General features: G+C 35.9%; 3 protein-coding genes across 4 annotated transcripts; 2 read left to right on the top strand and 1 right to left on the bottom strand.

The window, feature by feature from the left end:
- Positions 1 to 14: 14 nt before the first annotated feature.
- On the top strand, positions 15 to 2379 carry AT1G77840 (Translation initiation factor IF2/IF5). Its single transcript, NM_106433.4, has 2 exons — positions 15 to 233; positions 546 to 2379. Exon 2 carries the CDS (start codon positions 766 to 768, stop codon positions 2077 to 2079), a length of 1314 nt encoding a protein of 437 aa, NP_177907.1. The 5' UTR covers positions 15 to 233; positions 546 to 765; the 3' UTR covers positions 2080 to 2379.
- Positions 2380 to 3752: 1373 nt separating this feature from the next.
- Positions 3753 to 7186, top strand: ARF17 (auxin response factor 17). Of its 2 annotated transcripts, NM_106434.2 has the most exons (3): positions 3753 to 5151; positions 5620 to 6304; positions 6868 to 7098. In NM_106434.2, exons 1-3 carry the CDS (start codon positions 4084 to 4086, stop codon positions 6870 to 6872), a joined length of 1758 nt encoding a protein of 585 aa, NP_565161.1. In that variant the 5' UTR covers positions 3753 to 4083; the 3' UTR covers positions 6873 to 7098. The 2 variants fall into 2 exon arrangements, with proteins under 2 accessions (NP_565161.1, NP_001322496.1); NM_001334800.1 differs by having other exon boundaries at positions 3884 to 5151; positions 5620 to 7186.
- Positions 7187 to 8761: 1575 nt separating this feature from the next.
- AT1G77855 (BPS1-like protein) lies at positions 8762 to 10310 on the bottom strand. Its single transcript, NM_148664.3, has 2 exons — positions 9699 to 10310; positions 8762 to 9507 (listed from the first exon to the last, which is right to left on the bottom strand). Exons 1-2 carry the CDS (start codon positions 10065 to 10067, stop codon positions 8923 to 8925), a joined length of 954 nt encoding a protein of 317 aa, NP_683505.1. The 5' UTR covers positions 10068 to 10310; the 3' UTR covers positions 8762 to 8922.
- Positions 10311 to 12423: the final 2113 nt, after the last annotated feature.

The raw sequence follows: 12423 nt of genomic DNA on the forward strand, positions 1-12423 counted from the left end.
GAAGGAAATACACTTTGAAACGGAAAAATAGAAAAGTAAAGGCAAAAAAAAAGAAAAGGAAATAACAAAAAAGAAATAAATATTTGGGGTATTTGCCTAAATTCATTCATAAGTTAAACCTAATTTCTCCTCTTATTTAAACCAAACGCCTCTCTTAAGAAATCTCCCAATATCTTCCTTTGTCAATCTCTTGAGAGTTTTTGCTTCCTCGTCTTCTTCGATTCATCAAACAGGTATTTTTATTTCTCCAGATCCGTAGTCGTATTTACGAATTTTGCTTTATTCTTTGAGATTTGCTCTTGTTGTGATTTGTTTGATTTGATTATATGATTTGAGCTAACGATTGAAATTTCGTAACGATGAATTTTCGCAAGTCTGTGTTGCGTTTAGGATTCGTGAATCTTATAGATTGATTAGGTTTTCACATATAATCGGAAATTTGTACCTGTTTATGTGTATTTGTAACGTTAATGGTGATTGAATCAGTTTTTTTGTGGTATATCGATATCGTTGCTGATTCCTGGGTTCATTGTTTGTTTCTGCAGCGTGTGTTTTTTGTTTAGAGTTGGAAGAGACGAATCGAATTTTGAAGCTTTCTTTTATGTCTGACAAGATATCTCCGTTTTGTTGTCAATCTGGTTGCTTGGAAAACACAGTCCTACATCCAGAATTAAGGACTACTACTAGTTCCTCCATCACTTTAGGGTCTCGCATCTTCAAACCGGAGATCCCTCCTCTTTCTCTCCACTTTTTTAGCTAAGAAGAATGGCGCTGCAGAACATTGGTGCTTCCAACCGTAACGATGCCTTCTACAGGTACAAGATGCCTAAGATGGTTACCAAAACCGAAGGCAAAGGTAATGGCATTAAGACCAACATTATCAACAATGTTGAGATTGCCAAAGCCTTGGCTAGACCGCCTTCTTATACGACCAAGTACTTTGGTTGTGAGCTTGGAGCGCAGTCTAAGTTTGATGAGAAGACTGGGACGTCGCTTGTGAATGGAGCTCACAACACGTCTAAGCTTGCTGGGCTTTTGGAGAATTTTATTAAGAAGTTTGTTCAGTGTTATGGATGTGGTAACCCGGAGACTGAGATTATTATTACGAAGACGCAGATGGTGAATCTCAAGTGTGCTGCTTGTGGGTTTATCTCTGAGGTCGACATGAGGGATAAGTTGACTAATTTCATTCTCAAGAACCCACCTGAGCAGAAGAAGGTGTCAAAGGATAAGAAAGCAATGAGGAAAGCTGAGAAGGAGAGGCTTAAAGAAGGCGAGCTAGCTGATGAGGAGCAGAGAAAGCTGAAAGCTAAGAAGAAAGCATTGTCTAACGGCAAGGATTCTAAGACGTCTAAGAACCATTCTTCTGATGAGGATATAAGCCCGAAGCATGATGAGAATGCTCTAGAGGTGGATGAGGATGAAGATGATGATGATGGTGTCGAGTGGCAAACTGATACTTCCCGAGAAGCTGCTGAGAAAAGAATGATGGAACAGTTGAGTGCTAAAACTGCCGAAATGGTGATGCTCTCTGCAATGGAAGTAGAAGAGAAAAAGGCGCCCAAAAGCAAATCTAACGGGAACGTTGTGAAAACTGAGAATCCTCCTCCGCAAGAGAAGAATCTCGTGCAGGATATGAAAGAGTATCTGAAGAAAGGGTCACCAATAAGCGCGCTCAAAAGTTTCATCTCGTCTCTCTCTGAACCTCCTCAAGACATCATGGACGCACTCTTCAATGCTCTCTTTGATGGTGTGGGAAAGGGATTCGCCAAAGAAGTGACTAAGAAGAAGAATTACTTAGCGGCTGCTGCAACAATGCAAGAGGATGGATCACAGATGCATCTGCTCAATTCGATTGGGACATTCTGTGGAAAGAATGGAAACGAAGAAGCTTTGAAAGAGGTGGCTCTGGTTCTTAAAGCATTGTACGACCAAGACATCATTGAGGAAGAGGTAGTGTTGGATTGGTACGAAAAGGGTCTCACCGGAGCTGACAAAAGCTCGCCGGTTTGGAAGAATGTTAAGCCTTTTGTGGAGTGGCTTCAGAGCGCTGAGTCTGAGTCCGAAGAGGAGGATTGAGTCACTTTTTTCTTCCCTCCTAACTTTTCTTTGCGGCATTTCTTATAATACTTCGTCAGTTTTCAGAATTCTTAAATCTTTTTGCTGTGTTCTTATAAAGAAACATCATCTATTAAAGTTGTCTTCGTTTGGATTTGGTTTTGACGACTTTGGGAAATATTTATGTTTAAGAAGGTTTCATTGGTCATTGACTTTTATATATTATATCGTAACCATGATGTGATAGTGGGCCTTAGATCAACAAACATGCGAAAAACAGAAGCAGAGGCCCGTTTCAACGGAGCATAATAAATTGCATTCTCTGTCTTTTGTTTTTAGGTTTTTTTTTTAACTGATAGATGTGCCGTCGAAAATAATATTGATATTTAAAAATTCACAACAAACATTCTTAACTGACCCACCCATCTATCTGCTATTCCCACGCGCCAAGGAAAATAATAATAATAGCGAAATTGATTTTTACATTTATTTATTGATAGATAATTTGTGTATTGTTAAGATTAACAGATTTTAAGGGATTAAAGTGGAAAAGGTAAACCGAAGACAACTTGCCATTTACTGATTTACAACAATCCAAATTTAAAAACAAATGGTCCCAGTTTTTAGGGTTGTCACTTAAATTTATCGAAATATTTACACTTTAATTGGGTAAAACATAATGGACAGAAAAACAAATATTGTGACAAACAAAAAAACATGTTTTCACCAAGAAAAACAAAAACAAAAAAGATGTAAAGCTTTTCTTACATCTGTACAAAATAAAAGCAGACGAAATTGTACTTTATTTTCCTTATTAAATTGTCGGTATGTTTTATATGTTGTGAAAAGTAGAATGGATAACCAAATAAAAATTACTGACATCTTAATAAAGTTGGTTCAACCGGTTTAAAATGTATTTTTTTAGTGTTAACAACTTAAAGCTTTTTTCGATTATCGAATTGCAACAAACAAATATATTAACAGAAAAAAGGAATCATGTATCTATTTCAATATCCTGTTTTTTTTCTTCCATTTGGATATTTAGATCTTTTTCTGAATTTATCTTGTTCTTAAATTAAAACAGAAAAAAAGATTAAAAGTAAGACAGCTTGCTAATGGCAACCGCAACAAACAAGATAATTTTGAAACGGATCCACTTGGATTTTCTTTGATTTTGTAGAAAAATTGACAAATTGCTTTTGTATAAAAACAAAAAATGTACCGTAAAAACACACACATAAAAAATAAAAAGTGATAATGACAAACAAATAAAGTGGTATTTTTCTTTTATCTACTAATGTGATTATAAAAAAATCGACATTGAAAATTTCAACACATCTTTTTCGCCAAAACCTGAAAATGGTCTTATTATAACATAAATTAGTTTTTTTGTCTTTCTATTATATATTCAATAACTCATCCCAACTTGAACAAACCTATTTCAAATTTTTTTGTCTTGAATAATGATAAGTTCCGTAGTGTTCTTTTCTGTTGTGACAAAAAATACTAGCTAACGAGGGATAAGCACAAAAACATGATTAATGTTTCTCTAATCATTCTAAAAATCTACAGGAATATTCCCTTTTCAGTTTTTTCTTTCTTAAATGCATTTCTTAGTTCTTCATAATTCAGTGAGTTTTAATAACAATAATAAAAAAAAGAGCATCATTAATTGAACCTAAAAATAATGAGAAGAAAAACCAAAAAGATAGAGAGTAAGATGCACGCGCTAAAGATCGAACGGTTAATAGAATCAGGTTAGTGAAGAGAGATATTAAAAGTTTGTTGTCGTGTGGCAAAAACTATAATTTCCTTCTCACAAACAAAAAAAATAAAATCAAACACAAAATCCCGTAGCATCGTAACAGTAATTCGCTATTATCTCCTCACCCTCCGCTTTCGCTTCCCTTCTCTGCCCGTTTCAATTCCTTCTAAGACATCACGGTCTCTCTCTATAAAAACAGTACCTACCTCTTCTTCTTCTTCTTCATTCGCTGACTTCGTTTACACTGAAAACAAATACCTATGTCACCGCCGTCGGCAACCGCCGGTGACATCAACCACCGTGAAGTAGACCCGACGATCTGGCGCGCTTGTGCTGGAGCCTCCGTCCAGATCCCTGTCCTTCACTCTAGGGTTTACTACTTTCCACAAGGTCACGTTGAGCACTGTTGCCCTCTCCTCTCTACTCTTCCTTCCTCCACCTCGCCGGTTCCATGTATCATCACTTCAATTCAGTTGCTCGCCGATCCGGTCACCGACGAGGTCTTTGCTCACCTTATTCTTCAACCGATGACGCAGCAGCAGTTTACTCCGACTAATTATTCACGATTCGGCAGATTCGATGGCGATGTTGATGATAACAACAAGGTGACTACCTTCGCCAAAATTCTCACGCCTTCTGATGCTAACAATGGAGGTGGCTTCTCCGTTCCTCGTTTCTGTGCTGATTCCGTCTTCCCTCTGCTTAATTTTCAAATCGATCCACCGGTTCAGAAGCTCTACGTCACTGATATCCATGGAGCTGTTTGGGATTTCAGGCATATCTATCGCGGTACACCGAGGCGTCACTTGCTAACAACGGGATGGAGTAAGTTCGTCAATAGCAAGAAGCTCATCGCTGGAGATTCGGTGGTGTTTATGAGAAAATCTGCAGATGAGATGTTCATCGGCGTTAGGAGAACTCCGATCTCAAGCAGCGACGGAGGAAGTAGCTATTACGGAGGAGATGAGTATAACGGTTACTACAGTCAGAGTAGCGTTGCCAAGGAAGATGATGGGAGTCCGAAGAAGACGTTTAGGAGATCTGGGAATGGTAAGTTGACTGCTGAGGCTGTGACGGATGCGATCAATAGAGCGTCTCAGGGATTACCATTTGAGGTGGTGTTTTATCCGGCTGCTGGATGGTCTGAGTTTGTTGTGAGAGCTGAAGATGTTGAGTCTTCAATGTCTATGTATTGGACTCCTGGGACTCGAGTCAAGATGGCTATGGAGACTGAAGATTCTTCTCGGATCACATGGTTTCAAGGCATCGTTTCCTCTACTTATCAGGAGACCGGTCCATGGCGTGGATCTCCATGGAAGCAGCTTCAGGTATATGATGTTTTTGAAATGGTCTTTGCTCTTCTTATCTCTATAATGTTGCGTTAATGGAACAATTCAGAATCGATCTTGTATCTGTTGTGTGCAAGCCTTTCATGAGTAGTTTAAGTCTCATCCTGGTTATTCAAATGTCAATTGGGTTTTGAATGTTGTTTTGATTGCTGTGTTGTTGTTTTGAAGGTAAATATTGGAAACAGGATAAGTTAATTCATACGAAAATGAATGTTCTCTCTCAGATTCATCTTCTATAAGATGGAATTGAAACTGGAAGATTTGGCTTAGTATTGTTTGTGTTGAGCGTCCGTGATGTAGAGTTGCTTTTCATTATCCTTCTTTGGCCACGCATTGTACATTGTGTTTGTTAAACTAGAGTTCCTCTGATTAGTCTTATGAGATACTCCTTTTTTGCCAATATATTCTACTTCCTCTGATTAGTTCCTTTGTTTTTAACTTGCGTAGATCACATGGGATGAACCTGAGATTCTGCAAAACGTGAAGAGGGTGAATCCATGGCAAGTGGAAATTGCTGCACATGCAACTCAACTGCATACCCCTTTCCCTCCAGCAAAGAGGTTGAAGTATCCACAACCCGGAGGAGGGTTCTTGAGTGGAGATGATGGAGAAATCCTTTATCCTCAAAGTGGACTGTCTAGTGCAGCAGCACCTGATCCAAGTCCTTCTATGTTCTCGTATTCTACATTTCCTGCTGGCATGCAGGGAGCCAGGCAATATGATTTTGGGTCTTTCAATCCAACCGGATTCATTGGAGGAAATCCTCCCCAGCTATTCACCAATAACTTCTTAAGTCCGCTTCCTGATTTGGGAAAAGTGTCGACTGAGATGATGAACTTTGGCAGTCCGCCATCAGATAACTTATCGCCTAATAGCAACACCACTAATCTGTCCTCTGGAAATGACCTGGTTGGAAACCGAGGCCCCCTTTCAAAGAAAGTTAACTCGATTCAGTTGTTTGGCAAGATCATTACCGTGGAGGAGCATTCTGAGAGCGGTCCTGCAGAGTCTGGCTTGTGTGAAGAGGATGGCAGCAAAGAGTCCAGCGACAATGAGACACAGTTGTCCTTATCACATGCTCCTCCAAGCGTGCCTAAACATTCCAACAGCAACGCAGGTTCTAGCTCCCAAGGTATATTCCGATCTCTCTCAAGTACAATAATCAATTGAATCAGTTGCTATAAGCTTTTATTACTGTTTTGCACAAGGCAATTTCTCTTCCTTTCCCATGAACTATATTATGTAGAGTAGGAAACACAATCATGATTTCTGATATGACTTGACTGATGATGATACTTGTGAAAACTATCTATATATCTCTTCAGTAATCAGTCGCCTTGAGGTAATTGGAATTTGGAACTTGAACATTACTTGGATTTTAACTTTTCAATAGCATAAGCTTTCCTGTTTCATCATATATGTTTCACTATACTTGGTATGCTTTTATTACTGCTGATATTTACTATTCCTGCTATTTTTTTTGGGTCTCGTTAACGGTAATAAGGACACAGAATTGGCTCTTTTATCCATCTGAACTAGACATTACTGTACAAGTAGATGAAGAATTATGTGGTTCCATTACAAATTTGATTTGCAGAAAGCTTGAAGCTGCTGCTTATAGACGATTATAATGTTGGAAGATCCTGAAGCTTGGAATGATTTGTACTTTTCTTCTGTTTGTGTGTGTTTTGACAGGTTAAAAAGTGAAAGAAGTGGTGGATCTTTGCTGGAATCTCCAAGTCCTAAGTAGTAGTAGTAGTACTATTATATATAATTCTGTTGTTTCTGCAATTGACTTTTCTCTGGCTTTTCTTTGCCACGTGACGATTCCGTTTTTTACTTTCTTTCTTTTTTTTTTATCAATTTCTCAGACACATTTGATGAACATCTCGCTCTCATCTAATCGTTAACTATTTTTATTGGGGTAAATGTCTGGATTTGTCTTACCTAAACATGTTTTAAGACTGATGTTTATGCAGAGTGAAAACAGCAAATAATTTAATGCTTTATTCAATCCCTATGCAATGGATCTAACTTAACGGCGCCAACCAGAGAGTTTTACTAACTGTTTTTTGCTTTTAGTTAATATTCCTAATAAATAAAAAGACTGCCAATAATAAAATCGGACCATTTTTATTCTCCTAATAAATAAAAGAAGCTCAAGGGAGGTCCCTCCTACACTTTTCTGACTCCTTTATGTTCTGTTCTCTGTGATTCATTAACGGATCAGCTATAGCATTTCCAATTTGTCAGTAAGTTAGGGTTGGTTTGATTAGCTAATAGCTACCAATGAGACAAAATATATTAGGTTGGTTTGATTAGCAATTAAGACGACGACTTGAATTATGCATAAAAAGACATTTGAGATTTGAAGATCTCATTAAACAATTGGAGGAGACTTGGCTCCATGTCTCTCACTGTTTTGCACGGTAATAGGAGTACTACATTATATAAATTTGGTAAAACTAGATCAACATCAGATTGTTTCAATGTTTATGTGTACTTGGGAAGAGTGGCCCTGCAGGTCTTAATTTAAGTTTCCTCAAGTGGTAATAGTATGAAAAAATATAAACGTATATGTTCTTGGACAATTAGCTGTAAGTTACAGCCTGTAACGCAAACTTGAGAGTGTAAATAAGGACAACAACAACAAAAGTAAATAAGAAAATTTCAGAAATATGGTTATGTGTTGAGGAGACACAAATCATTCCTGGTTCTGACTTCAATCATACTCTCTGCATAAAAGAAGTAGTAGTAGTAGTACATAAGGACAAAAAACTATTAAATGTAATTATTTGATCTACAAAATGTTATTTCAACTTGAGCAAAAAAATGTAAAATGTTAATTTCAAAATAAAAATAAAAAGAAGCAAGTGGGTGAAGTTTCTGCATGGTAAAAAGTGTGAAAGAAGAACATGAGAAGAGGAGTGGTGTCCTCTGCGGAAGAGGCAAAGCCTGACTCAAGTTTTCTAGTAAAAAACACTTTCCACATAGCATTTTTTTTTTTTTTTTTTTATTATTATCATACTTTTGGTTTCCTGTTAATTGATATTTGATGATGCTGTCCTCTCTCTATCTCCCGACTCCCATATCCTTATAATTTGATGTGGATTGGACAAAACAAATGAATGAAAACGCATCAAACAGAGCAAATAATACTAAATAAACAAGATAAATATTGGAGAGAAAGAAAAAAACAAGAAAATTGCTAATAATATTTTGAGAAATAAAATCAAACAAAAAAAAAAACTCATCATAAAAAAAGTAGAGCACGAGATGCTTTCTCACTCTCTCTGTGGATCACTCTGTCTTGCATCTAAGTCAAATCAAGTCCAATCCTCAGGTTTTTAATCATTTGCTTCTTTTTTTTTGTCTTGACCAAATTCATTTTATTACCTCCCCTGCAACTCTTTTCCGTATAGAAAAGACAACTGTCACAAGCTACTCTCTTTCGCAGTCAATTTTTATTCAAAAAGCAACCCACAACGGCCAAAAAAGTGTAATAGAAGATTCAAATGGAATACTTTTACTTAGAAACCTTTTTAACTTTCACATTTTAACTTCTACAAACAGTACTAGTCCATATTTACTCTCTGTTCTGAATTTAAACAACAACAACAACAATAGTAATAAAACATATATTTTGATTAGATATATTTTAAAACTTCAAATAAAACCAGAGGAGATTCCCATTAATTAACAATCTGATTCATCTCTAATTAAAACCTAATAACACTCATTTTTAATTCATCACCTGTGGCTACAATAATCCAAAAGCATTTTCCTACCATCAACAATATCATCAAAGAAATCATCAATCTGAGCAACAATACTCTCTGTTCCATTCCTCAAACTCCCAACACTTCCTTTCAAATTCTCAATTCTCTCTCTCAACCCCTTCTCCACCGCCTCCTCCTCTCCTCCGCCGCCGCAACACCGCCGTTCCAGCTCCACCTTAAGCTCCTCCATCGCCGTCTTGCTTCTCCTATACTCGTACATCATCATTCCTTTCCTCACCCCTATCCTCTCCATTTCCGCCGCCACTCTCTGCTTTAACCTCATCATCGTCCCCGTCGGAACCGTCGTGTCTCCGGGAATGTAATAAACAAGACCTTGCATCAAGATCACGAGAAGTAACGAGTTTATGTTCTTCATAGTGTTCATCACTCCTCTGAAACCGCTGAAACCGTTCTGTATCTTGGAAGACTCCATCCCCGTCGTAGTAACTTGCTCCGACCAAAAAGGAAACCTTTGAATACGATTCTCCATTAATGCTCTGTTTTCTTCTTCTATCCCCACCGCTTCTCTCCTACATCCAGATATCGCTCGTATCACCTGTCCCATATCAAAAATATTCCAACTTTTCAAGAACATAACAAAAAAAAAAAAACATTTCATTAATTCAACTTTGATTTTTTATTAACAAACCAAAATAATGTTGAATATATATTATTATTTTTTGTTACTAGGACTTACAAATAATTTGTGACAGTCCAAAAAAATAACATTGTTTTTCGTGTATATACCTGCCGGGAAATCTGAGGGGAGAGGAGACGACGGTGGTGGTAGTGGCCGTCGAGGGTGGAGGTGATGGAGATAGCGGAGGAGCAAAAGCTTTCGATGGTGGAGATAGCGGATTTGATGACGTGGCAGACGTCCCAAAGCTTGGAAGTTTCGTCCATGTAGTCGTCAAGCCACTTGTCACCGACAGGGAGGTTAAGTTTCTGGACAAGAAGTGTGAGATGAGAGTGAGAGGTTCTTAGAAGACAGATGACTCTCTGTAGGAACTGTAAGGACATGAAGTTGTTGGAGATATAAACCCTTTCGAGATCTTCCATTGATCTGTTTAGAAACGAGTAGAATCCGTTTACTGAGTTTGAACAAGACTGATCCATTATTGACCCTTAAAAAATATTTGGTGTTTGTTGGTTTGTTTGGTTGATTATTGGTGAGATTATAGGGAGAGAGATTTGGGAAGGAGAGAATTAAAAGGTTATATAGAGATTTGGATGTGTATGTATAGATGAAAAGGAGAGTGAGAGAGAAAGAGAATAATAAGAAGAAGAGAAGAAGCAGAGATTATGTAAGGATGAAAGTGATTGTTTGGAGCAATGATGGTTGTTTCCTATAGAGGAGGAAAATGATCATTGGTATATGCTAATACCAATATCTCAATTTTTCATATCTTTTTAACTTAATTTTATTATGGAAAGAAATTGTTATTCAGAAAAAAAGAGTTGAGAATTGGAAAAGTACTGGTTTTTCATGGAATCCATATAAATTTGTCATCTATTTTCTGGTACATCGGAGACATAAATGAAATTAGAATATTAACTCTTTTTTTGTCTAGAAGTTACTCATATCATATCTTTCTTTTTTTCTGCTTGGGATTTATTAGATAGATTCTTTGTCCGAATAAAATCTCTAGTAGTTGATGATTAGTAGAGCGAATAATGATCATGCTTTCAATACATAAATAATCGAATATTACTAGTAATTTAGTATACGACTTTAGCATTTTTAGATTTTGTACAAAGGCATCTAATACCATTTCATGATTTAGGAGTTATAACTCGCTGCAGAAAACAAAGAAATTGAATAACAATTATCATTTAGTTCAGAACTTCTGAACCTTGTGTGTGTGTGTTTTAGTATAGCTTTGTGTAAAAATAGTTTGAAGCACAAACAAAAGTTGAATGTATAAATTTGTACATAGGTATAAGTTACAAATATTCTGTAACCATAATTACCTAATTTAGTCTAACAAATGAAACCATCAAGCAAACTTGATTGTGTGATGATTTGTATTAATAGTTCATATACTAATGGCTCAATGAATCGAGATAGATAAGATAATGTTGTATAAACATTTAGATTCGTTCATATTATAATACTGTAACTAAAGTATACAAGGAATGAAAAATCAATCAAGTTCATACCTCCAAAGTGGTATTTCGGACCCATTCGACGGCGGATACCAAGAAAAGAAGTAGTACTATTTTAAAAAAACTTTTTTTTTTTGGTCAAAGACATTATATATATAACATATAAATGACGCAGTGGAATATTTAACAAAACTAAAATTAGTTAATGCAAAAGGAAAATAAGTTGCTTTATTCCCGTTATCAAGCCGGCGCGTATTCTATACTCAACTCATTTATAAATTTTTTAAATTTCGAAACCTTTTTTTTTTTCCATTAACCACCAATAATTATCACTAATATACAAATTTGGTTCTTCGGTTAGGATGATCAAGAATAAATACGTCATATCGGGAAAAACAACCACGGGGCCAAATCCTTAAATAGTTTTGGACAAAATCAAAAACAATTTTAAATATATAATATATATATATATATATATATATAATGTTCCCTTAGTAGACAAGGAAAAAACTGTTTCTATTCGAATCAATAAAACAAGAATCCAAAATTATTTGGTCAACAATTAGTGACTCCATATTAATTACGCATGTGTTTCTTTGTGGATGTGTGTGTATATTTAGTGTGTGAAAAATTGAGTGGTGAAGTGTGTGGGAGAGAGGGGGCCATCAAATCTAATGGAAGCGTCGGGCGACTCAATAATTTTTGTTTCGCCATTAATTACCTTTGTTTATTTTGTTCTTAGACATCTTTTTGGGTCACAATTTTATTAGTATTATTTCTTTGTCAACAAATCAAACAGACAAAAGTATTATGAATTGATAGCAGAGAACTAAAAACCCAATAAATCAGAATAATATTCTTAAAAAACTCGGCAAGTCTAGAATATTGTATTATTGGTAGGAATATTTATATTAAAAATGTAAATCACAAAAAATCTACATGTTTTGGTCAAATGTAAAGTAATAATATGTATATTAATTACAATGTACGTATAAAATAGCTATCAATCCAGCAAAAGAGAAGAGTGCTAGTAGATTTGTGAGAATGTTTCGTTTTCTCAGTAATGGCTTGAGATAAGGAAACAACTGTTTTTGGTCCATACCCTCTCTTCTCTTTCCGTCTGCCGTTTTGAAATTGATCTTCCTATTTTCATATTACATTATTAGTCTCTTCACTTCATTTTCCCATTGAATTCCAGTTGAAATTTGAGAATGTTTATATATATATATATATATATATATATCTTTTAGTCTTTCATATATATATATTTATAGTAGTAAGTGTTCAAGACTTTGAACTCTAAGATAAGTCATTTTGAAAAGAGAATAATATGTACGACTGTAGTTTTCTTTATAGAGTCGTCTAC

Source organism: Arabidopsis thaliana (assembly GCF_000001735.4).
Source record: "Arabidopsis thaliana chromosome 1 sequence".
NCBI lineage: Eukaryota > Viridiplantae > Streptophyta > Magnoliopsida > Brassicales > Brassicaceae > Arabidopsis > Arabidopsis thaliana.

Excerpts from the sequence above, each read along its gene's own strand:
- AT1G77840 (NM_106433.4), top strand. The coding sequence starts at position 766 with ATGGCGCTGCAGAACATTGGTGCTTCCAACCGTAACGATGCCTTCTAC.
- ARF17 (NM_001334800.1), top strand. The coding sequence starts at position 4,084 with ATGTCACCGCCGTCGGCAACCGCCGGTGACATCAACCACCGTGAAGTA. Across the intron at positions 5,152-5,619 it reads CTCCATGGAAGCAGCTTCAG|ATCACATGGGATGAACCTGA; the intron begins GTATATGATGTT and ends TAACTTGCGTAG.
- AT1G77855 (NM_148664.3), bottom strand. The coding sequence starts at position 10,067 with ATGGATCAGTCTTGTTCAAACTCAGTAAACGGATTCTACTCGTTTCTA. Across the intron at positions 9,508-9,698 it reads CCCCTCAGATTTCCCGGCAG|GTGATACGAGCGATATCTGG; the intron begins GTATATACACGA and ends GATATGGGACAG.